The sequence below is a fragment of the Pipra filicauda genome, unplaced genomic scaffold (assembly GCF_003945595.2).
Source record: "Pipra filicauda isolate LSUMZ 115617 unplaced genomic scaffold, ASM394559v2 scaffold172_size1731463_pilon, whole genome shotgun sequence".
In the NCBI taxonomy this organism is placed as follows: Eukaryota; Metazoa; Chordata; class Aves; order Passeriformes; family Pipridae; genus Pipra; species Pipra filicauda.
This window is the reverse complement of record NW_024104240.1, coordinates 723,378-746,025: the sequence shown is the minus strand read 5'-3', so window position 1 is coordinate 746,025 and position 22,648 is coordinate 723,378. Positions and strand designations below refer to the sequence as shown.

At 43.5% G+C, this 22,648-nt stretch overlaps 1 protein-coding gene across 1 annotated transcript in view; it reads right to left on the bottom strand.

Annotated features, from left to right (window-relative positions):
* KDM5B (lysine demethylase 5B) overlaps nucleotides 1–22,648 on the bottom strand; it is a 54,800-nt gene that overhangs the window by 27,002 nt on the left and 5,150 nt on the right. Inside the window, exons 2-11 of the mRNA XM_027728837.2 lie at nucleotides 14,926–15,003; nucleotides 13,774–13,896; nucleotides 12,752–12,922; nucleotides 8,794–8,928; nucleotides 5,932–6,025; nucleotides 4,697–4,800; nucleotides 3,225–3,383; nucleotides 2,570–2,689; nucleotides 1,955–2,113; nucleotides 1,323–1,504 (exon numbers count right to left, since the gene is read on the bottom strand). Of these exons, the coding sequence (XP_027584638.1) occupies nucleotides 1,323–1,504; nucleotides 1,955–2,113; nucleotides 2,570–2,689; nucleotides 3,225–3,383; nucleotides 4,697–4,800; nucleotides 5,932–6,025; nucleotides 8,794–8,928; nucleotides 12,752–12,922; nucleotides 13,774–13,896; nucleotides 14,926–15,003 (1,325 nt within the window). The remainder of the gene's footprint in view (nucleotides 1–1,322; nucleotides 1,505–1,954; nucleotides 2,114–2,569; nucleotides 2,690–3,224; nucleotides 3,384–4,696; nucleotides 4,801–5,931; nucleotides 6,026–8,793; nucleotides 8,929–12,751; nucleotides 12,923–13,773; nucleotides 13,897–14,925; nucleotides 15,004–22,648) is intronic.

Sequence of the window (22,648 nt, the reverse complement as noted above, 5' to 3'; positions counted from 1 at the left end):
TGTGGGAACACTGAGGATGGACACATCATCCCTAGGATTTGCCAGGAACCAGTCCTGACTTCTGGAGTCTTCAGAGTTTGCAGCATTGTCTCTGCAGCAGCAGGTTGTTCAGACCAACTGCTCTGGCCAAGAACAGCTTTAACCTCAACTGCACATTCCTCTCCAATAGGCTAAAACCCCAGACTTAAACCTCTACACTGAAGGGAAATAAAGAAGAATATCCTCAAATGAAAAGATGTCAAGGACTTTCCTGCTGGAGGATAAATTAATTGAAAGCAAGTCAGGAAAATCTCACGTGTATCTGAATGAACATGTGTGTGCACATGCATGTGTACACACTGAAGCACCTTTCTGGCCTTGCTGCAAACACTAATGCAATTTGGGGCACATTATGGAGGGCATAAAGCCATTCTAACAACAGTGAGTGAAGCTCTCCTCGAAGAAATGAAGGTTGTACTGCAAACAAACTCCTCTCCTGCCCACAGCTGTCAGCCCGACTGAAGACCCAGACAAAGGGGAGGAAAAAAGCAGCAACACATGACAAGGAAGATCCTTTTTACCATGTAATCCTGTCACTCCTTTACTTACCCTCACTCAAACATTTGTTTTAGTAACAGTAAGTACCATGAAGGCAAGTGAATTAAGTCACTGGCTCTTTGGTTGCCCTACAGCAGCAGCTATTTCAAGGAGCAGCAACTGAATAACCAACCAAAAAAGGACCCTCTGAACAGCAGCTGGGATGTGGTTTTACTGTTCATGTGAACAGGAAAAGGGAAAGAGCTTGAGGGAAAGAGGTTTCAGGAAGAGTGGCAAGAATAATCCAGACTCTAGGAAATTTGTTGTAAGGTGAGAAGTTCAAGAAGTTCAATCTATTTAGAATATCAAAGAGATGGCAAAGATCTGTCCTGATTACACCTGACAAGTGTTGGCTTGATGAGAGGATTTATGACAGCATGATCCATCTAACAGACAAAACATGCCGGGTCTGAGTCGTTAGCTGAAGTTAAGATGACTTTTAAAAAAAAAAAACTGGCATGGTTTTTAGTTTACATTGAGCATAATAAAACACTTGATGGAGTATCTGCTGCATCTCTCATGGATTTTTAAAACTGGGAATGGATGTCTCTTTCCAAAATATGACCTCTTGTCCAAAAGCAAATCAATGTAGGAATTACACTGTCAAATTTAACCCCGCTGTGACAGGACAGCAATGGTTACTCTGGCTGAGCTCTAGGAATCTGGTTTTAGTCCACTAATTAAGAAGCAGAAGGGGAAAGGAAAGGGAGATTGTTTCCCAGGCTGGGTTTATTCCTCAAACTCACCAATGCAGATAGTTAATGGAATAGCTCCAATGGTCTTCTATATGCCAACAAAAAGAGGAAAAGCACATTCCTACATACAGCCAGGGCAATTTCATCCCACAGATGTCTGCAGTGATGTGAGCAAGCACAGACTGCTCCATCACAGGCATGTTGTTTAAATTCCAGCCACTATCAAGGTATTCCTGAAAATTGAACAGAACAGTTGCAGGTTTATAAAACAGGAAGTGAAAAGCCCAAGAAAATAAAACTGCTGAAGAGCAACAGAAGAAAAGGACCTTTTCCAACTGAGGAATATAAGAAACAGGTCAACGAATGAAAGACTAAATCCTTCATTTTCTTTGCCCCTTTCACAACCCTGACCTGACCTGCTTTGTTAAAATGAGACCTTTTTTATTTGGTTTTATTTGGTTTGGTAGTTATTTATTAACTACTATTAACCTGTGGCATTGGATGTCTGATCACAGCAAGTTTTATTTATTCAAAACCCTGATATAACTCTCCTTTTCTAATACTCTGCCAGATACACAAAACAAACACTTCACAAACCAGTTCCATTACTGTGCTTTGAACCAAGGAGCCTTATTTAACAAAAAACTGCAATAAAAACATTCCCAGTGAACTCCAAGACCTACCTCTTCTTCTGGTCTAACTTTAAACTTCCCACCCCTAACTGGGAAGCCACTGCCAAACTCCTTTGAAGCAATGTCAGCTCCATATTCCACAGTCACATCCTCTTCAATGGTACTGACAAGTCTCCAGAATTCTTTTTCAACCAGCTCAGTGGGGACCATCTAGGTATGAGAAGAAGAAAAAGGAGTATGTACTGAGGAATCAGTAGAGAAGAAGTATGTGCATCAAAGCTGTCTCAGGAAGGAACCTCCATTAGCTTGGAGCCTTTCCCCATTTCAGAACTGTTTCAACAAGAGAAAAAAACTGCAGCAGAAACGTGGTTCCAGGAAATGCTGCTACTCTCTTCTCTCAGGAATGGGTGACAGTCAGAGATCTCCTCCCTACAGACACTTCTTCAAAAGTGGGAAGAAACAAACAAAAGCACAAGCAGCTGGTGGAACAAAAAAACCATGACATCAGCAAGAATCAGGATTCGCTGGCGTAAATGAGAACGTCTGACTCGGAATTTCATCCCCTTCAAAATCAGGATTCTTCCCTCCCTCTCCAAAGATATCTATTTTAACTAAGCATGCTAAATGAACTCTACATGACAGCAGCAGGGTAAGGCAGGAACATACATGTACTGGCATGTTGAAATAGTCTGACTTGAACGCATCAGCCATTTCTCCGAACGTGCGCAGGGTGTAGTCTCGTGCTGCCTGTTCAAACCCAAAGGCTTCTTGAGGCTTGTTACACTCCTGCAATTGAAAAGGTGATTGTTTCCATATTAACACAACACTGTGCTCAGAATTTACACAAATGGGCTACTCCAACAGCATGTGAGGAGTAAGAAGGCAGGACACCTCACTGAAATGAGGTCACTGCCCCAGGGATCAGAAGAAGAAACGCTGCTTGATTCACCAAATCACAATATTTATTTATTTATAAAGCTGCATAAACATTAATTAATTAATATGCCTAATTTCTCCTTACTGTTGCAGAGCTATGCAGAACAAGATCCATAGAGCACTACACTGAAGCACCCAGTGAGACTCCAATTTTAGGCAGAGGAAAGGATGCCAATTAGATGTTCTTCCAAGGCACGCCAATTTTTGGCATTAAGTGACAGTTTTCCAATTTGAAGCACGCCCAGTCTCCATTTTAGCTGTACCTCTATCACCTTGTTTGCACAACCTTAAATAACAACAAATTGTATTTTCAATTCCTCTGATCGATCTTAAAAATAATCCCCAAAGTAACCTTCAGCCTAACTGTAACAGTTTGTCAGGTTACCTGAGCCAGACACTGGGGACACCTCCAGTCCCCTTTGGGAACATCATGGAGGGGTGGAATTAAACAGAAGGTGTGGTAACTGTCATCACAGCCATCACACAGCAGGAGCCGGTCCTCATCGTTCCCACTGCCACACAGGAGACACACGTACAAATCCACCTGTAACACGAAATTCCAGAGTGGGAATGTGAGTACTGAAGGTAACTCATCTGCCACATTTCCCAAAGCTTATTGTTCCACTTTATCTCTGCAATGGAAATGAGACAAGCAAACACTAGATACTCATGTAAAAGTTTAAATAATCCTCTCTGTAATCTAAGGAAGGACCACAAGAGCTGCAAGCCCTTCCATGTGTTTTTTTTTTCCAAATGCCAGAAGACTTGACTCAGTGCCAGGACAGTTCACTTCAGCAGCACTGTGGCCTCTGCAGGTATAACCCAACACCTGCTGGGGGCTCACAAACCCTTCTCCTGTTGGTGTGCTCAGGTGTTTTGTTCCCCTCTGAAACCACGTGGCCTCAGAAGAGAGAAAGAGGTTCCTCCTCTTTTTCCCCCAGAGAAAGCACCAACCTGCCAGGAGAGCTTTGGGCAGGGGAGCAGCTGTTAATTGTGATGGAGCAGCTCCCAAGCCCCAAGGAACAGGCACAAGCACTCCAACCTTGGTAGGGCTGTCTGCTGCCTGTCCAACATCCCACTCTCACCAGCAACAGCCTGGAAAGCTCTTCCCAAACACAGAACAGAGCTGTGAGGGCAGGCAGACCCTCATCTGCTCCTCCCCACAAGCCTTTTTCATGTGGGGCATGGTGGTGTCAGGCTTCTGGTATTTGCCCTCTTCATTCTCAGCTACAAGTGTGGATTAAATGAGGAGATGTTTGTTTTAGGAGGGACTCGAGTAGTGGCACAGGCAGAAAGAATCTTGGCATCGGCTCTTCAGAGGGGAGACAACTACCAGAGCTTTCAGGTTGGGGTTTCTAGGAGGGGGGTTGGTGGTGTGTGGAGAGTTGGAGCAGGAACAGGGTTGGTTTTTTTTAAGGTGCATTTCAATAACAAAGCTTACAGTTTAGTGCTGAAATTGTGGAATTAAGGGCAGGTGTGTGGAAGTGCCACAGCCTGCACTGAGCTCCCCTGAAGTTAAAGAGCAACGGGGAGAGATCGGGTCACACAAGAACCGCTTCCACTGGACTAGGCTTTCAAAGTGCTTATTTTGAGACTGTACCTTGGAGACAGAAAACAAGTTACTTTAGTTATAGATGGTGAGACTTAACCATCCTGTCATTTCCAGCTTTGTAAAGCCAGAACCTTTAGCAGTATGGATATTCCAGCAGGCACAGGTAACTTCAGCCACAGGGTTCTAGGAAGAACACAGGAGTCCTCAGTGTGACAGAGATGACAGGAGGTTTTGCTGCACACCCCAGAGAGACCCAGAAACACCTGCAATCCACACACAGCAGCAAGAAGCCAGGGGGTACTCACAGCATTGGTGGGTTTTTTAGATCTGACTTTGGATTTGTCCTTCTCTGGCTCCCCAGAAAGTTCTTTCTTCTCAGGGAGTTTCACCAGGCTGCGCATTTCCTTGTCTGGGCAACGGGAAAAAAAATGAATGTTACAAAACGTTTCAATGCTTAACATTCGTTGTTATCGTTTGTTTTATTTATTACTTAGACTCCATCACACCAAGTTATTTGCTGAATTACTTGTTATCCCCCCACACTTGTTTCAGGGAACGTAAGGCAAGATTTGAACACCTGCAGTGCCCCCAGAAGTCGGTGTTACCTGAAAACCCAAGCACAACACCACGAGCCAGCACTAACTACAGAGCCCACAGTGTTTAAGTCCCATTTCAATTAATTTAAATTAAATTATGAGCAGATTCATAAGCTAAGATTTTGTTTCCATGTGGTGTTAATAAATGCTGTCAAGAGCTTTTTCCTTCTACTCTTGGGGAGAGGGGAAGTTTACAGACTCCTTGAAGAAAAAAAAATCAAGTTACAAAACACCCCAATCTAAACAAATTCTTGAAAAAAGGATTTTGAATGAACAAAGGAGACTTACGGACTGCTCAGGTAATTTAAATTATTGCATAGTTGTAAATGGTCCCTATATTTATTTGGCCAAATTATTTGTCAACAAGCTTATTCTTCTGTTCGATGGCATTAAATTTTGCTTCTCAGTCTGAAATGATTATTTCTTAAGGACAGATAACGACAGACTCAGGACTGTTGATAGCAGCAATTTAATCATATTGTGGGAACTTTATCATTAAGGCCAAAACATAGTATCAACTTTTGCCTTCATGAGTTTAATTTCCTGATTTCAAATCCAAATTCTTTGCCAAAAGTGTCTGAAATCTCATACATTCTTAAAAGAGTTTCCTCTACTTAAAGCTCGTGGACTGATGTTATTTAAAATACAAAACAGAAATACGGTTCCAATTTCATTTCCAATTGCTCTGCAAGGGACACCCAAGTTTGAAAAAGTAGGTTTTTCTCAACTGGAAGTAGTTTCTACAAGAAAAACAAAAAGTACTTCCAACCCTTAAAAGAGCTTTTACCATAAAATCCAATTTTAAAATTAAATTAACAGAAAGTTGGTGTGTTTTTTTTTTTTTTTAAATACTTTGAATAGTTCCAACTGCTGAATTTAACTCTGGTCTTAAAACATGTTTGTACAAAGTAACAGAAGCTGCATTCAGGTTGTGTTTCACTCACCACTGTCACTCTTTGGAGGGGCACATCCCATCCTGCGTCTCAGATTGTGAGTTCTGGCTTCTGGAGGGTCAGACTCAGTTTTAATATTGGTTGCCTTTAAAAAAGGGAAAAAAAATCAGACAGGGGGACTCAGACTTTTCGATCAAACTCAGAAACATTTAATACTTACAAAACAAAAAATCTAAACAGCCACTTGAAGTTCTGAAACACTTCAGTTACTTAGACCAGTTCAGAGAGAAATAATACAGGGAACAACACTGGAGATTTGAAAGCAAATCTTACACGAAGTCCATGCCAATAATGATACCAGGCTTTGGGTGGGACCCAATAAGAAGCAAAGGAACAAGGAACTCTGGGCTTTCACAGATTCTCTAGTGCTCTCGAGAAGCAGAACATGCTCCAGCAAGGACCTTAGTTGGTGCATTGGGGAGCTTTCAACACAGAATAATGTTTTCCCATTTAATTTATACATTTCTTCCCTGAAGTTTTGAGACTGTGGAAGAACAATTCTCAAATTCCTCAGCATTATGAGAGATTTCTCCAACATTGTATTTTTTAAGCTTAACTCCTTAAGGAATGAGGTCGTGCAACAAGTCAGTCACTATCAGCCACTCCCTGAACCCCCAAAAATGGGGTCTGTGGTGCAGGTCTAAGGCAGGACTGAACACAGCCCCAGGTACTCCAAGGGGTGGGGGCTGTTGTTCACTGTGGGGGTTTTTGTAGGCTTTGGTTGTTTGATTTGGATTGTTACAGAGCTGGTTTTGACATTATTTCCCCATCACTTTTCACGTTCTCTTTGTCTAAACGTCTCCATCAGACCAGGCATCAATCCCACTGCTTAAGATATGCAAAAAAAGAAGCTGTTCATTGTATGCAGCAGTTCTGCCTCAGAGCCAGTGGGCCTTGAGCCTCCAGCAGTGAAGAGACAGACCCCCAGTTTCTGCATCTCCAGCTTCTCTGGGTCTTATTCTGTGCCTTAGCCAACACTGAGCAGCTCTTGGTTTTGGCCTGAGCCTTTTATCACATCAACTCATCTCACTTTCACCTCCCCAGCATTATTGTAGTCTTTCACACCAAAGTTTCCTACATCAAGCACCTAAACCCTTTGCATTCCAAACACAGCCTGTGATAGGCACTGCCCTTTTCCTTTCTCATGAATGTTTTCTCCTGGCTGTTTACTCAGCAGGTAGGAAAGGGCCAGGTAAAACTCTGTGTGTCTTACAACTGCAAGCTAACACTTATCCTACAGGACAGAATAATTTGCAGGACTTCTCTGTGCTTCACTTCTTTCAGAGGTTTATGGTCAGCCTTTGAAAAGCAGGAATCGTCAAACTGGCAAACATGAGAATGAATTTAAGATTTACAGTTTAAGACACTGACAAATCCTTGTATATCTCAAAAAGTTGGGACACAAGAACAAGCATTACTCCTTTGCAATGAGGTCAGTTCAAATGCCAGCTGCTTGGAGCTTCAATGTTGAATAAAATGGATTTAATCACTGTGGCTCACTGCACTGAAATGGTACGGAAATGTTCACATTAACAAATCTTGGGGAAATTATTGTCTGAAAACACTGCAGCTCCTTGCTAAGCCAGTCAGTTCCTGCTGCTCAATTGAGCCTTAGCACTGTGTGTTCCAATTCTATTCTCAATCAAGGATTTTTTTCCACAAAAATTAGGTGCATGACACCAATGGTGCTTGGGGCAAGAGCTGAGAGGGCAGCCTTGCCTTTTAGTTAAGGATGAGCAGTTGGTTTCCACCAAAATCATAAAAATGTGCCCTCTTTGTTAGTGCCATCTGACACCACTGCCAGAGAAACAGTTGGAATTTTAGTGTGTATTTGTCTTGCTGTTAATCCTTAAGGGATCCATGAGGACAAGCAACCTGTAACCACAGGCAGACACTCCAAATGGAAAGCTTCAGCCCAAACTACCGAGGTTTGCTCAGAATTACAAATCCACTTGTAACCAGGTATTTGAGTGGAAAAGCTTTGGAAATCCTTAATTGTAACTCATTAACTAAGCGTAATTATGGGCAGAATTTGCAACAACTAAGCTGTACTATTGGTACTAATAAAGACCAAGACTAGAACAATGGGAGTTAATAAGAATCTGAAGCGAACCGTGACCTTCCTAACTCATGATGTCACCACTAATCAGACCCTCTCCTGGGAACATCCTTCCCTTCTCTTCATCCACTCCAACAAAAGAAATAGGAACTCTCTGGAGACAGGATCATCAGGCTGGAAAGGCTGGAGACACAGTATTACTGTTTTCCAGCAATAAGGGAGACACACCATGATCTCCTAAATACGTCTTCACAGAAGACACTGAGATATAATCAATACATTTTATGCTTATCCAAATAAATATTATTTCTTAAGCACATTTAAGATTGTATCAAACGACTTTGACTTCAGGTTATGCATTTTTCCCTTACATTGCATGGGTAAGTTACCAAAAATTGATAAAATTCAAGAGTGAAAAATGAAATTCAACAATGCTAATGTTACAACCAAAACCTTCCCTGCTCGAACAGCTGGCTTCAGCTCATGAAAGATGTACAGAAACCTCCCAGCACATTTAAAGAAAAACTGTAGCTCACTGGCTGAGAACAACAGATCAAAGCCGCTTCATTTCCACAACTTGTCACCTGTTATTTTAATCCAAGAGCCTCACAGTATTTACTACCATGCTAAAAACATTACTGTACACACCCCCAAACAGCTCCCACAGCAGAGCCTCCCAGAACTCCACACCTCAGTAACACAACTGTTAGAGCACCAGGCAGTTCTTAGCCCATTTTTTTAGGATTTGTGCTTTCATAACCGTCCAGGCTGTGCCCCCAGAGCCGAGCCCTCACCTCGGCCGTCAGGCGCTTGGCTCGGCGCGCGGGCGGGCAGGTCTCCGACGGCGGCACCGACTGTCTCTGGGGGATGTCGTGGGGCTTGTACTCCTTGTCCTTCGTGTCACTGCTGAGATCCGGTTTCTGCAAGCACTAAAAGAGACACAGTTTGGTTACTTACATTTTTTTCTGCCTCCGCCTCCAACACAAATTCCGTGCAGAACAATTTCCTGGCTCGTGGGAAAGAACAGAGACAGGGCTCTGATAATTACTGTGCTGAGCTAATAAAACAGCATGTATGACAATGGTAGAATTACCTATTTGAACAAGTTACAAATTCACTTTTTCCTGCCCATTTAGTGACTGCAATAACCATAATAAAGGATCTTAAAGCAAGCTGAAGTCATCCTTTAAGTGTTATGAGCACTGAACATTTCTCTATGTGAGATCCCAACCTCAACTCTTCTAGCAGATGGGGCTTTTTCAGACTGGATCACCAGCACTCTGGAACTGCTGCAGTGTCCTCAGGTTGCATTGCTGTGATGCCAACAAAAAGTAAATTACAGCCTATCAAATATCCTTGTGCTAACTGAAATACAGCCTTGTCCAATGGACATCGCTGGAGTTCCCTTCTTCCATGTTTTGGAGAGGACAACTGCTCCATGAATTAAGAGCAGAAGGGAGAAGATGCAAAACCAGTTTTAGTTCTTTCAAGTTGCTGAATGAACATATTTAATTGCTGAAAACTGTGCACATTTTTGGCAAGAAACTGAATAATTAATAACAATTCCCCGTTTGTCAAGCCACACAACACTCAGTAACAGCAGACAAAATGCAACAGTTTTTAATGAGTAAACAACAAATCCTACAGAAAGAAAAAATCCCATGTTGTCAGGAAGTAATTCACAGGAATTGCTGGATCCACATTTCCCCTGTTCCTGTCAGAAGCATTTTCTCAGCAAGAGAGAACAGTGAAGAACCACTGCAGTGGTGTGAGGATGATGATACTCTGTGGACAGCACAGAAATCAGACTTTCAGGAACAAATGACAGCCAGAAGGGGGGATAGAAAAGGAGGGAAAAGTGGTATTTTAGAAGACAAGTCTATGCTGAAAGAATTATGTATTTAACAAAATTTCAGTATCAGTCATGGGCAGCAGGATGAGATTAACCATCACCCCCAGACAGCCCACAACTCTGACCAAAGAAACCTCCAGGACTGCTGTTTTCTTTCACACTGCTTTTAGTCCTAGACTTCGTAAGCTCTAGATTTATTCTCTGAAAGCAAAGGGGGGACTTCATTTCAACATTAAATACACAAAAGCACTCAACTTTGCAGCGAGTCCTGGCTGACACTCAAAGGTGGGCAGGTTGTGGGTGCCTGGAGCCCAGAGCAGCTGGCCCTTCACAAGAGCTTGTCCCCTTGCATCACAGAAGATGCACTGACAGAAGATTCCAGACACCTCAGTTCAGGCAGGGGAACATTTATCCCTCTGGGCACAGAGTATGACTCTGCAGTATCACAGATGGTTACTACAGGTAGGAATGTGAGGTACAGAACCAGTATCGACAAGTTCACTGCAACTGCTCTGGAGACAAAACACCCAAGGCCTGTCTAATCCAATGTTTCAAGATAAGAAAATAAACACCCCCCCTGTGGAGAGCTGCTTTGAGTATTAGAAACTGGTTGATTTAAGGAATTTTTGCTCTTGGACTGAACAAGAGCTTTAATAAAAACATGTTATTCCCGTCCATCCCCCTCTGAACAGCTCCAGAGAGTTTCACTATTTCAGTATGTAGATAGAAATATCTCCAACTGGGATATGTGTCAAAATAACTCCTGTATTTAACAGTTAATGCTATGCTCAGATCTGGATTAGATTTAAGTTATGGCACAGTCATCAGTGGAAACTACACCATTCCATTATTCTTCACTTTTGCAGGAAAAAAAAACCCAATGGATATTTCAAGTACTAACAAACAAAGGAAAAAAGTAAATCAAAGGAATCAGTGAATGCAAGCACTAATCTTGTCTGGATGATCACTCAAGCTGTGTGAAGGGCTTCTCTCAAAAGGCTGTTGAAGTATCACGAGGAGGAAGCATCTCCAACTGACAGCTGTCACATCCAGCTTCTTCAAAAACACAACTCAGGTGCTTAGGTTCCCAGCAAAACACTGAACAGACACACAACAATGGACACCTACACAAGAAAGCATCACTTACTGAGAACACGTGGAAGGAAGTCAAAAAGAATCTCATCTGAGATTCTTCCACAAAAAATGTTTTGCAAAATGAACTCACTTGGAAGACAAGGTTGTCACGAAGAAAAAAAAAGTCAAATTAGAGTGAAAAGTGAGCTAAGCCCAACATATTCCCATGGATTCTCTCAGGTCATTCCAAAATCTATGTCTGCCACATACAGAAGGGGAATATTTTAACAGCTTGGGGCGGGGGTGTGGAGAAAGTAAAAAAAAAATAAGTTACCCTTACATGCATCACTTGTCCAGAACTGTCTCCACATCAGTTTGAACAAATGTCAGGTGCCCATTGCAAGACAGAGCTTGAAAAGTAACATTTAAAAAGAAGCATGTCCTCATCTAAGAAGGTTTCTCTTTTCTGAAAGGGTTTTAAATACTGAGCAAACCATGAATGTGAGTATTAACTGCGTGACAGACGCTCTCAGGGAAGCCCCGTTTCCAGGGTACTGTGGAACCACGTTCACTGCACTACAACTTTTAATTAGGTCTTTCCCCGTGCAATTGCACCTCAAAAATATGGCAGCAACGTCAGATGTAACAAATACATGAGCTCAAAAAAACCCAAAGAGAAATCACGGTTTTCAGACCTAATAAAAATGCCAAGTTTTCAATTAAATGTCTTCAGAAAATGGTGCTGCTTTCCATTGCTTAACAAGAATGTGTTTGAGGGAAGCCAAAATACTTTTGATCCAGCAGTTTCCTTAGCTCAAAGATTTTTATATTCAACTTTATTTTTTTCTTATCCACTGTTTGCAAAAGACCCCTCTTTCTGAAGGATCTGCAGAATTTAGTTGTTTTTCACTGAGAATTGATCATCACTGCCCAAATAAAAAGTCTAATTTAACCTCTCTGAACGTGTATCAAATCCCTCTCTCATTTCTGCAGCTTTGTGTAAAGGCCTGTGTTGATTTCTGCACACAGACACAAGCTTGTAACAGGATTAGGGCTTTTATTGCTTAAAAAAGGTCAACACTCCTGTCTTTGAAAGATCATCATGGAAAGAATATTGCAAAGAAATAAAAATGGATGTTGGCAACTGCAACCTATTTTGGTTTTCCAAATAAATGACTACTGCTCTAAAAGAGAAGGCCTATTCTTCATTAGAGATTACATGGTCTCCATTCTCAACAAACCCTGAGTTTTGGTTTAATGGTCAAATCAAGGATTGATGATTGATCCAGGAAGGATGAAGATTTAAGCTTGGAAAAAGTCACAAGCCACACTGTCGGCCCCACTGCAACAGCCAGGATGCATTCTTCAACTTGTCACCCCTGGTGAACGTGAGATGAGTTCCTGTCCCAACACTGCCATGGTTTGCACAGTCCCTGGGTCACTCTGGGTATGGGACACAGACCCACAGCATTTGTTCTGGCAGAGAGACAGACCTGGGATGTTCCATGGATTAGCAGTACTTGGCATTACAGAAACTACTACAGGAAGCCTGAAAGTCTGTTATCAGGAAGCTTCTGTAAACTGCAGAGAGAAAATACAAACAGGTGGTGTTCAAAGCAGGAGTAAGAGCTTACCTTGAAGACTAATGCTAAAAATTTCACTTTTAATTAAAAGTCTGCCCATGGCTTTCTGAACTGCCTCCATCACACAATGCATCTGGTCACCTGCATGACACTAAGCACGAAATGCAGCTTCACAAATGTTCCAGTAATTAAGAGAGCCCTGACAGCCTGGCTGCTAAATTAACTGGACTCAGTGTAGCTTACCAAGAGGCTCGCTCCCGACTGGAATAAGTTGTAGGGGTAGAGGATTCGCTCGTAGTGCGCCCGGATGTGTGAGCCCACGGCTTTGCCAGGAGCAAATCCCATCCTCGTGGCTATTTTGGTCCATTTTCTCTCCTTGCAAACTACATCAAATCCTCCTTGTTCTGCAACTAGCTAAAAAGTGAAAATAAAATGCTCATATATTTAATAATAAAATTATCAGTGTTTAAGGAAAAAAGGCAGGACAACGCCACAACTGACATTTTAAACCAGAAAAATATAGATTTTAAAGAAAGCCCCACAACACATAAAAGTTGTTTTAAGGCAATAACTGGAATATGTAACACATAACCTATTCAAGAATTACAAACAAGTCAGTTCCTGTGTTCCATGTGCAAACAGTCACTCAGCCCACTCTGAGAATTTTTTAGCTGCAATTTGTCACCTTGTATCCCAACACAGCTTTCTAGCACAGGACACTCAGTTCTCACTGGAATAAGTGCTATGAAATAAGCTCAGAAAAAACCAATAAAAACTCCCCTAAACACAAAGAAAAGAGAGAGAACATACCTTTGGGGTCAGAGAATCCCATCTCTTACTATCAGAATACATGAATTTCTACAGAAGTTTAACAAGTTTCATCCTAAAAGTAATTGGATTTTTTTTCCTCATATATTTCTAATGGAAAATTTTTTTCTCTCCCTGCTGTCATTGTTCATGAACTTTTTCCAGTTAAGCCTAAGCTTATTCTTGACCTGTTTACACCGAAGTTCAACTTTAAAGAAGAGCTGGAAATTTAACATGATCTCCAAGCTCACATGAGAACTTCCATTATAGCATATTACTTACTATCTTTCCATGACAATGTTTTCTTACTGTCACATTAGCTGTGTTAGTTGAAACAAAGAAATACTTTTTCCAGCTTAGATACACCCCAAAATCTCGCCTGACCAGCTGTGATACCATCCCAGGAACTGAGATAACACAGCAGCTTTTCAGCACGAGTTTCTCCCTAACAGTCTTACTCTATTAAGCTGAAATAAATCCAAGATCTTCCTCTCCACATGTGGAATTTTCAGCGTGCATCCCTGAAGCTCCCAAAACTTTGCAATCTGGTCCAGAAAATTCAGTTTTACACGAGTTTGGGCCTGCAAACAAACAAACAAACAAACAAGTGAACTGTCTGGCTTTGCCCTCTGCAAGGGTCATTTGCATTTTTCCCTCTTGTCATCTGAAGAAAAATAAATTGTGTCTTTTCTCAAGTCAGTTTTTGTTACTTCTTACTGCACTGAGAAAAGTGCAGTAAGAGAACATCCAAGCAACGCTAAAAACTCCCTAAATCAGCTGCATTGTTGGGATTTATTGCATTAATAATTGCTGGTTGCACAGTAATTCCCTCAGTAAGATCACTGTGCTGCTGCTATGTTAAATAGCAGTAACTTAAATTTTGACACATTTTATTTTCATCACATTTTCTATTCTTAAGGTAAAAAAATAGCAACGTTTGTCTGTAGCTTGTCTGTAAACTCCAGGGAGCTCTGAACAGCTTGTGGTCACACAAATCCCTCTCTTAGCATCCCAAATCTGAGCCCTTTCCTTGACATTTCACATGATCAAGTCAGGACTTTAGAAAGCAAGAATCAGGAGAAAAATGAGGCACAGAGTCACCACCATCCCAACTGGTACCAGCACTGAGCCAACCAGGGCTCCTCACGCTCCCTTTCTAGTCTCAATTCATGGAAGCAGTGAATGAAAGTGCTTGTGAACAGCAAATTTCAACCAAGTGAATCCAGATTTTGCAATTGTTTCTTCCAAAAGGCTGGTTATTTTTAAAGCACTCCAAGTGTTTAATCTCTTCTCCTTTTGAAAGATGCCGTATGTGTGCAAAACGCAGACACAGATCTGTGGCACTGGAGAGTTTGAGTTTAACCACTTAGAAGCACTTCTGGGTGGAAAAGGCCTGAATTACGTTCTTTTAATGAGCATTAGCTATACTTTTTATGCACGGAATGTTCTGAACTAGGTTCTGAAACAGAGGAATTTCTGTGCTAATTAAAAACTGCTGTTCAGAGGTCCCGAGTGCTGTCAGCTCACGGCCAGTCCTCTGGCAAACAGCACCTCTCAAAAACACAATGGCACATTTAGGAGCAGAAGCAATGCCCAGCTTTCCAGTTTACCTCCAGTTCATTGAGCCTCTGGATCCTTGGGGTGAAGTGAAGCTTGTCAACATCGCAGGCGAAGGGAGGCTGCCAGTCCTGGAAAACAGAAGCGTTCCATCAAAAGACCAGGAAAAGGAAGGAAATTTCTCTCTGTGACAATCAAAAGCCAGGTGAAGCTGAAGCATGGAACAGGCCCCTGGAGCCTCCAAAGGCTCTGGAGCCCCTCCAGCACACGGTGGGAGCGCGACAGCTGGAGCCCAACCCGTCAGCATGGCCCATGCTGCACGTCCAACCGGGGCTGCTCCGGGCTCCAAGTGCCTTCCAGGGAACAAGCCCAGAGAGCAGAGTGACATACATCAAGTGAGTGTCATTGTCTGCACCTTAAAATAGTTCCCTGTGCCTTTAAAACAGGTAATGGAACCACAAAATCAATCACATTTTGGAACTAACGACCTGTCCTGCACTGTGAGACTCCACAGAGTCCTGGGATCATTAAGGTTGGAGAAGCCCTTTAAGATCATTGAGTCCAACCCTTAAGCAGCAGCACCACCATGGTCACCACTAAACCATGTCCCCAAGTGCCACATCCACACATCTTTTGAACACTTCCAGGGACAGTGACTCCACCACTGCCCTGGGCAGCCTGTGCCAGTGCCTGACAAATACCTTGGCTGCAAATATTCAGGAAGAGCTAGAATATGATCAATTGGAAAAAAAAATTATTATTACTTTGATAAAATACCTGCAACTGGCAGTGTTATTTATAAACACAACTATAAAGCCATTTTATCTTTTAGATCTCTGACATCTATCACACATGCTTGGTTTGGTTTCACAAAAGCAAATTAGATTTCATTTAAACTTGACAGGAATTTATTGCATATAAACTTATCTTATTATCACTAATTACAGAATGAAGATAATGCACAAGAGAGCTACTGATAGTGGTGTAAGACAAGAGCTTTGCACCAGGAAAAAAAACTACCTTTCCTCAATGTTGGCAGCAACTGAAGTAAGACCAGCATCATAAACACAATATTTGTTAATTTAGCAGACACAGAGGATATGAAAACCAGCATTAAAACCAACCATAAATAGTTTGCAAAGCAATTATCTTACAGAGCAAACAAGACACAAGAGTCACCAAGAGTGTGGAGAACCTGAAGAGCAGATGGACACCAATCCACAGGCTTTATCAAGCTTGGGTTGACTAATCCATCTCTCAAAATTGGTAATAAAAGCTTTCTGATCCTACAAGGCACTTGCAGCACATCAAGACTTGACAAGGCCAGTTGCAGTTAAAATTTGAATCGGAAATTTAGACAATGGTAGGGGATCAGGATGGCAAATTACCAAAAGGACACTCAACCCTTGACCAGTGGACACGTTTCTCAATTATTTTCCTGCTTTTAACCTTAAGACTAAGTCTGGTCCCAACAACAAAATGTTCTTAAACAACCCAGTGGCATTAACTCTTCTTTTACTGCCCATTTTCTTTGCCAGGACACCAAATGCAATGAAACCGGCAAGTCTGACAAAGAGAACGTTGGATATTCTTTTCTAATATCCTGCTATTTGATGAATCATTCGTGGCCCTCAAGCTGTAAGATGAGAAGCACAACTGGGAACAGTTGGGCAGGATTTGAAGTGTTGTACTTCAACAGGACAAATCTGACTCTCAAGCTGAACCAACTGGTTATATCATTAGTCACAACTCCGGAGTTTGCTCTGTACCAAAAAGAGGGAGACAGGAGACAGGCACCCAGCCCAGGAGGGGACACAGTGGTGATGACATGTAGGAGACATGCTGGGGATCAAATTAAATTGCCCAAAGGAGAACTGTGGGGTCCTGAGAGCTTTGCTTAGGCTGAGAGTAAACGAAACCAAGGGGGTTGTGCTGCCTCACTGCTCGGCTAAGCAACGAGCCAAGGCTGTCCCCAGTGGGCCACCCATTACTCTAAACCAGGTCCTCCAGTAAGGCTCTGCAGAGGTCAAGAAACAGGAATAAAGTGAACAGGAGCAAGAACTGAGCTCACGTAGGCAATGATGCTACACCACTGACACCGTCACCGACCCATGCTGTGCTTCAGGGCCATCGCCTGCAGTCACTGCACTGGCAGCACATCAGGAAAACCAGGGAAGGGAGGGGAGAGCTCAGGCGACTCTTCTGGTCAGGCCACATGTCTCTTGGCACAGGCTGCTGCTCTGGGCAGAGCCCAGAGGAAAGTCTGCATGCCACTGGGCACAACAGGAGGAACAGGATCCCGACCTGTTCCTACAGGTTCCGGCTCCTGCTCAAGACTGAAGAAATCCAGCTCCAAGGGTGCCCAGGGCAGACACAGACCCAGCCCCTGGCAGACAGCACGGAGCAGGCTGGTCCTCTGCTTATGGAAGCAAATGAGGAAGTTTATGTGCATGATCTTACACAAACATCTCATTCACAGCACGGCACCCAAAACAACCTGCTCCAGAATTAGCTGATTATCTCCACGATCTCCTATTTATTACTGACTGGTGCACGTCTGGGGACATTTTTTCCTGTTTGGCCAAGCACACTGGTGCTGGCAAAGCACCAGTTACCTACTGCACTGGAAAGAGTAACATGACTCCAGATAACACAATCTGCCTCAACAAGCATTTCCTACACCTGCAGTTTTTAAGTTTACTGATATTGAATGTCCAACACACACACACCAGGACGCCCCAATGGCTCGTCAGCTGTTTACCAGAGATAAGCTTTGGGAACTCCTTTTATTAAATATAGCACTTTCAGTAGGTAACTTTTCAGCCTATCAAGCAGATGGGTTCATCAGCCAGAAAGAGACATTTAACAGTCTTAAAAGTGTTTAACTCGTAGCAAGAAGCAAGTCATTTCAAGAGCTTCTGCTGTGAGATGGTAAATTTGCTTAACAAGAGGGAACACTGGATTGACTCCGGCTTCTGAGGTTTTTAGGCAGGTATCACAGAACCACAGAATATGCTGAACTGGAAGAGACCCACAGGGATCAGAGTCAAACTCCTGGCCCCACACAGGACACCCCAACAATCCCACCACATGCCTGACAGGATTGTCCAGATGCTCCTTGGGCTCTGGAAGACTTGGGGCTGTGACCACTGCCCTGGGGAGCCTGTTCAGTGCCCGACCGCCCTCTGGGTGAAAAACTTTTTCCTAATATCCAACCTCAGCCTCCCCTCTCAGCTTCATGCCGTTTCCTCGAGTCCTGTCAAGAGAGTGAAGATATTGGTACCTGCCCCTTGTGAGGGTGTTGAAGACACCAATGAGGTCTCCTCTCAGTCTCCTCCAGGCTGAACAAGCCAAGTGCCTTCAGCTGCTCCTCAGAAGGCTTCCCCTCCAAACCCTTCCCTGTCCTCGTGGTCTTCTTTGGATGCTCTCTAATAGCTTAATGTCTTTTCTATATTGTGGTGCCTAAAACTGCACACAGGGCTCGAGGTGAGGCTGCACCAGTGCAGGCAGAGCTGAGGGAAATTAATGCTATTTATAACACGTCATATTAGATTATTATAAAATCACTTTTGACTTTACAAACACACTACAGCACAACCCTTTGAACACAAACTGTGTCAGATGACACTGTCACAGACCCACAGGCATTCACCATCTGGAGAAATGACAGCATGTAGCAAACAGTCCATCCTGACTGTCACAGAGTAATTTTAAAGGCACAAACAGTTTATTTTGGAGCATCCGAACTATTCAAAGTTGATACAACCAATAAAGATAACATTTATCTTTTTCTATTCCACAGTATGGTAAGTTCCTCAAGTCCTAAACAAGATGCTTTCAACCCTTCTTTACCAAGCATATTATTTACTCAACCAAAATCCTGGACACATTTTGAAGCAAAACTTACAAATCACAAATGTGATGCTCACTCGAAGGAGCATTAAGGGACATTTGTGTGTGACAGAAATGCCTTTATGCACCTTGGAAAGGCAGCAGCACCACGAGAGGGAGCTTTGTGGTGCAGGGCTCATTTGCAAAGCTGCTGAGCTGCACGAGGAGCTTTGCTGGGGAAGAGAAGGGAACACACACACCCCAGCTCTCCAGGCCCACTTCCCTTAACCTCACGCCTGGGAATCTGAGACTCGCCCTTTTCATCCAGCTCCTCAGAAGAACTGGTCTGGATTTCCCTGTTTTAAAAAAATAATTTTAAAATGTTTAAAAAGTTCAATTTAAGTATCTTCCAACAGCCATGCTGAGTGCTAATGTTAAGTATACACAGAAAGCAAGAAAACATCGATTTCCTAAAAAGTCAGGAATTTTTACACCCCCTCCCCCAGACTCTTTGTTTGAAATTACTCCATTGGGTTCTGCTGTCCATCCCTGCCTGTTAAAAGCCTCCAAGGGACAAACAAGATCCTGTGCTACCTTAGCCTGCACTTGTCATAAACCTGCCATCAAACCCAGGCAAAAATGAGAAAATTTCAAACTTTTCTATAAACTGTAGGGGACAAATCCAGCTTTGCAGAAGGCATGGTTTAGGGATCTTACTAGTATTTCAAGTGGTAATGCAAACTACAAATGGTCAACACAACTATTTCTGTGATATTTCCATATTCCTGCTCCCAGCTCAGCTGCTCCAGGGATGCCAGGCTTCAGAGCATTTCAGCTGGCAAACCCTGCACCTCATCCAAACTTACTAATTAAAATTTAACCACCCCCACCCCTGCGAATTCAAGGGAACAAGGAATTACCACTGCCCCTGGTAAGCTGCTCTACAAGTTAGTTAGCTTCAGCTTTTCTTCCTCCCTTATCCTCATCTCCTTTTTAACCAAATCCCTTGTCTGCTGGCTGCCCGAGCAGCTATTCCTGAACCCTTCCCTGGGAGCAACATTTCAAGACATTTCTCAATAAACAAATATCTTTTTGCTTCTCTTTACAGAACCAGCTTACCAGTCCTGCAAATAAAGGTTGTTTTTTTTTCCTCAGGCTTTTTCTGAAGTGTCTTATATTTTTTCAACATCTTTTGAAAACTGCAAGTAGTGTTTTACTTGCAATCTCTCCCGTGTCAGACACAGAAAAAGACATCCCTTTTATTATTTTGCCAGACAGCAGCTCATAGTAAGATCCAAAGGAATATTTTAGCAATTCTTGCCACAGAAACACATTCATTCAGCAAACTGCAGCGATTCCCCCCTTCCCGGGATGCCCACCCTGAGAGCCTGACCTACATTCTTTGTTCCCACATCTATGATCTTGCCTTGGCAAAGGTGTTCCAGGATTGCTGCCTCCAAGAGGGAGGGAGCACGCTTGGTGACTCAGGAGGTCCCTTTCAGCCTCCTGGTTTTATGACTATATTAAAAACACACTGGGAGCTCAGATGGCAGAATCCACACAAACCCATTACTGCCTGGCAGTGGGTCAGCCATAAAGCTCCCATCTAACGGGAACTAATCCCTCTCTGACCCTGTTAAAGGCTAACATTAGTTGGGAACTCCAATCATCAGCTAACCCAGTTTGTGGTGAACAAACCAGTCCTTGGTGAACAGTCCTTCCTCAGCCATTCTGAGTGGAGGTGATCTTTCCAACAAAATCCCTGAATTCCTCTTTGCCAAGGAGGGACAGTGGGTGCAGTAACACAATTTACACACAGAACTCCCCAATAACAAGCCTGGTGGAGTATTTCTTATTTGAGACAAAATTGGGCTCTGTTACATATTGCACATTAGCAAGGGAGAACAGCCATAGCCACAAACCCTTCCCATCCAAGAACCACAGCCAAGGACGAGTGTGCAGTGGGAATCACCTCTCTAGATCCCAGTGTTTTGGTGCCAGCTCCACCCTTGGAGAGAAATAAAGGCTCAGGTGAGCTGGAGAGGATTCTCAAGCATCGGGGACCTAAAGGCAGAGAGAGAGAGACGGGAACTGCACACAGGGTTTGAACCTCAAAACACAACGGGTGGCCAGGCTCACACACAGGAGATGCCAGGCTCCGCTCCATGGAGGCACCTGCAAGCAAGGAACGGATACAGAGGCTTTGGCAGCACCAAGCAAGGTACGAGCAGCCCTGCAGGAACAGCTGGGGATGGATGGGGTCCCACATCCCTGACTGACTTCAGAGCACTGACCCAGACCTTGAAGCAGAGCACCATCAGGACTGGGGCCAGACCCAGCCATGGGTGTCCAAGGACACCGGGCCCCAAGAGCTGCTGCCACCTCCCCTCAAGGCACAGCTCTGCCAAGGACAGACCTTTGTTCTGATCTCCCAGTACCTTCCTAGAGCACGTGAGAGCGGCACAGACAGCACAGACTGTTCCAGACTGTCCCATCCCAGCCCTTGGAGTAGGTCCGTGCCCTCTCCAGAGCTGTAACTGGCAGCTTCCAAACCTAGATTTTATTCCCAGTGTAACTCGGATTAAGAAGAGACCTGAATTTCCCAGCCACCGGAATAGAAGCAGAACAGCTACGGACAACTCTGCCGGCTTCACCCACGGGGCCTCCTTGGCTGCCCAGGGATTCCCACCACCCACTGCCCTGGCTCTCCACAACACCCTCCCTTTCAGCTGCTCAGATCCATTGTCCCTGCTAAAGCATCTGCTCCCACTGAAGACCATTCACTCAGACATTCCCGAGGGCAGCAGGCTGTAAGACCCCACAAGTTCTCCCTGACTTCTGAAAATGCTCCACCTGGTCTCCTGGACACGCATGTAGCATTCCCCCCCAGCATACCCCAGATATAACCCAGTCATTTGGGCTTGAGAGGAGGCACATTCTAATGGATATATGGGCATGAATTGGTTCCATCCACTGGCAGCTTTGGTTTCAACGCTGGGGAGGGGAGCTGTGCTTGGTTTTAGACTTCAACTCCAGCTTTTAGCTTGCTGACTATCTCAAGTCAAACAAAAACCTATAGAAATTCTATCTATGTTATTCTTGCCCTATATGGAAAGTTCCAGACTAAATTGTTTCATCTTAAAATCTTCAATGAGCTGAACAGAGTGAGTGTTGAAAATCCCTCAATGAGACTGAGGCAAGGACGGGAAACTCATCATCCTTTAAGCACACCCCAATGTTTCAGTGTTTCTGAAGAGCAGAAACCACACCATGGTGACCACAGCAACACTGCACACAGCCACTGCCATTAGTAAAATAAATTAAAATAATACTCCTTTTGCATGTTTTCTTGCTAAATATAGAGATCAGTAAATCACCTACTCTGAATTCACCTAATTCCACAGTACGACCCCTGTGATGAACATAACAAGTTCTTCACTTAAAGCCAACATTTCCTAATTCCCAGTGACCAATCTGTTTTTCTTCACAAGTTTGACAGCACTAGAACAGGAACCTCGGCACCAAACTATCTCTTCCTCCCTGAACCCCATCCATTCTTGATCCCAAAGTGCCAGAAGTGGCAAATCCACCACCATCCTTCATTTTCCCCTGAGAGCAGACTCTCTCACAGTCAGAAGGGCCCTGTGACCTGACTCACCAGAACCTGGCCCACTCTGAGCAGGACCTGCAGCTCAGTCACAGCTCACCAGGACAGGCAGACACCGCAGCACCTCTGGTTTCTCCCCAGGAGCTCACTTACATGTTGTAATTGAGTTACCTTTCTGTTTTCTTTTTGATAAAATCAACTGGACAAGCCTCTGTGTATTATCAAATCTGAGGGATCATCACCATCAGCTTCCTGTTTCAGACAAAGTATCTCAATCCTCTGCATTAATTCCTGTTTTAGCAGTGGTTTGTTTCACAGCTCCAGGACCAGGAGACTGC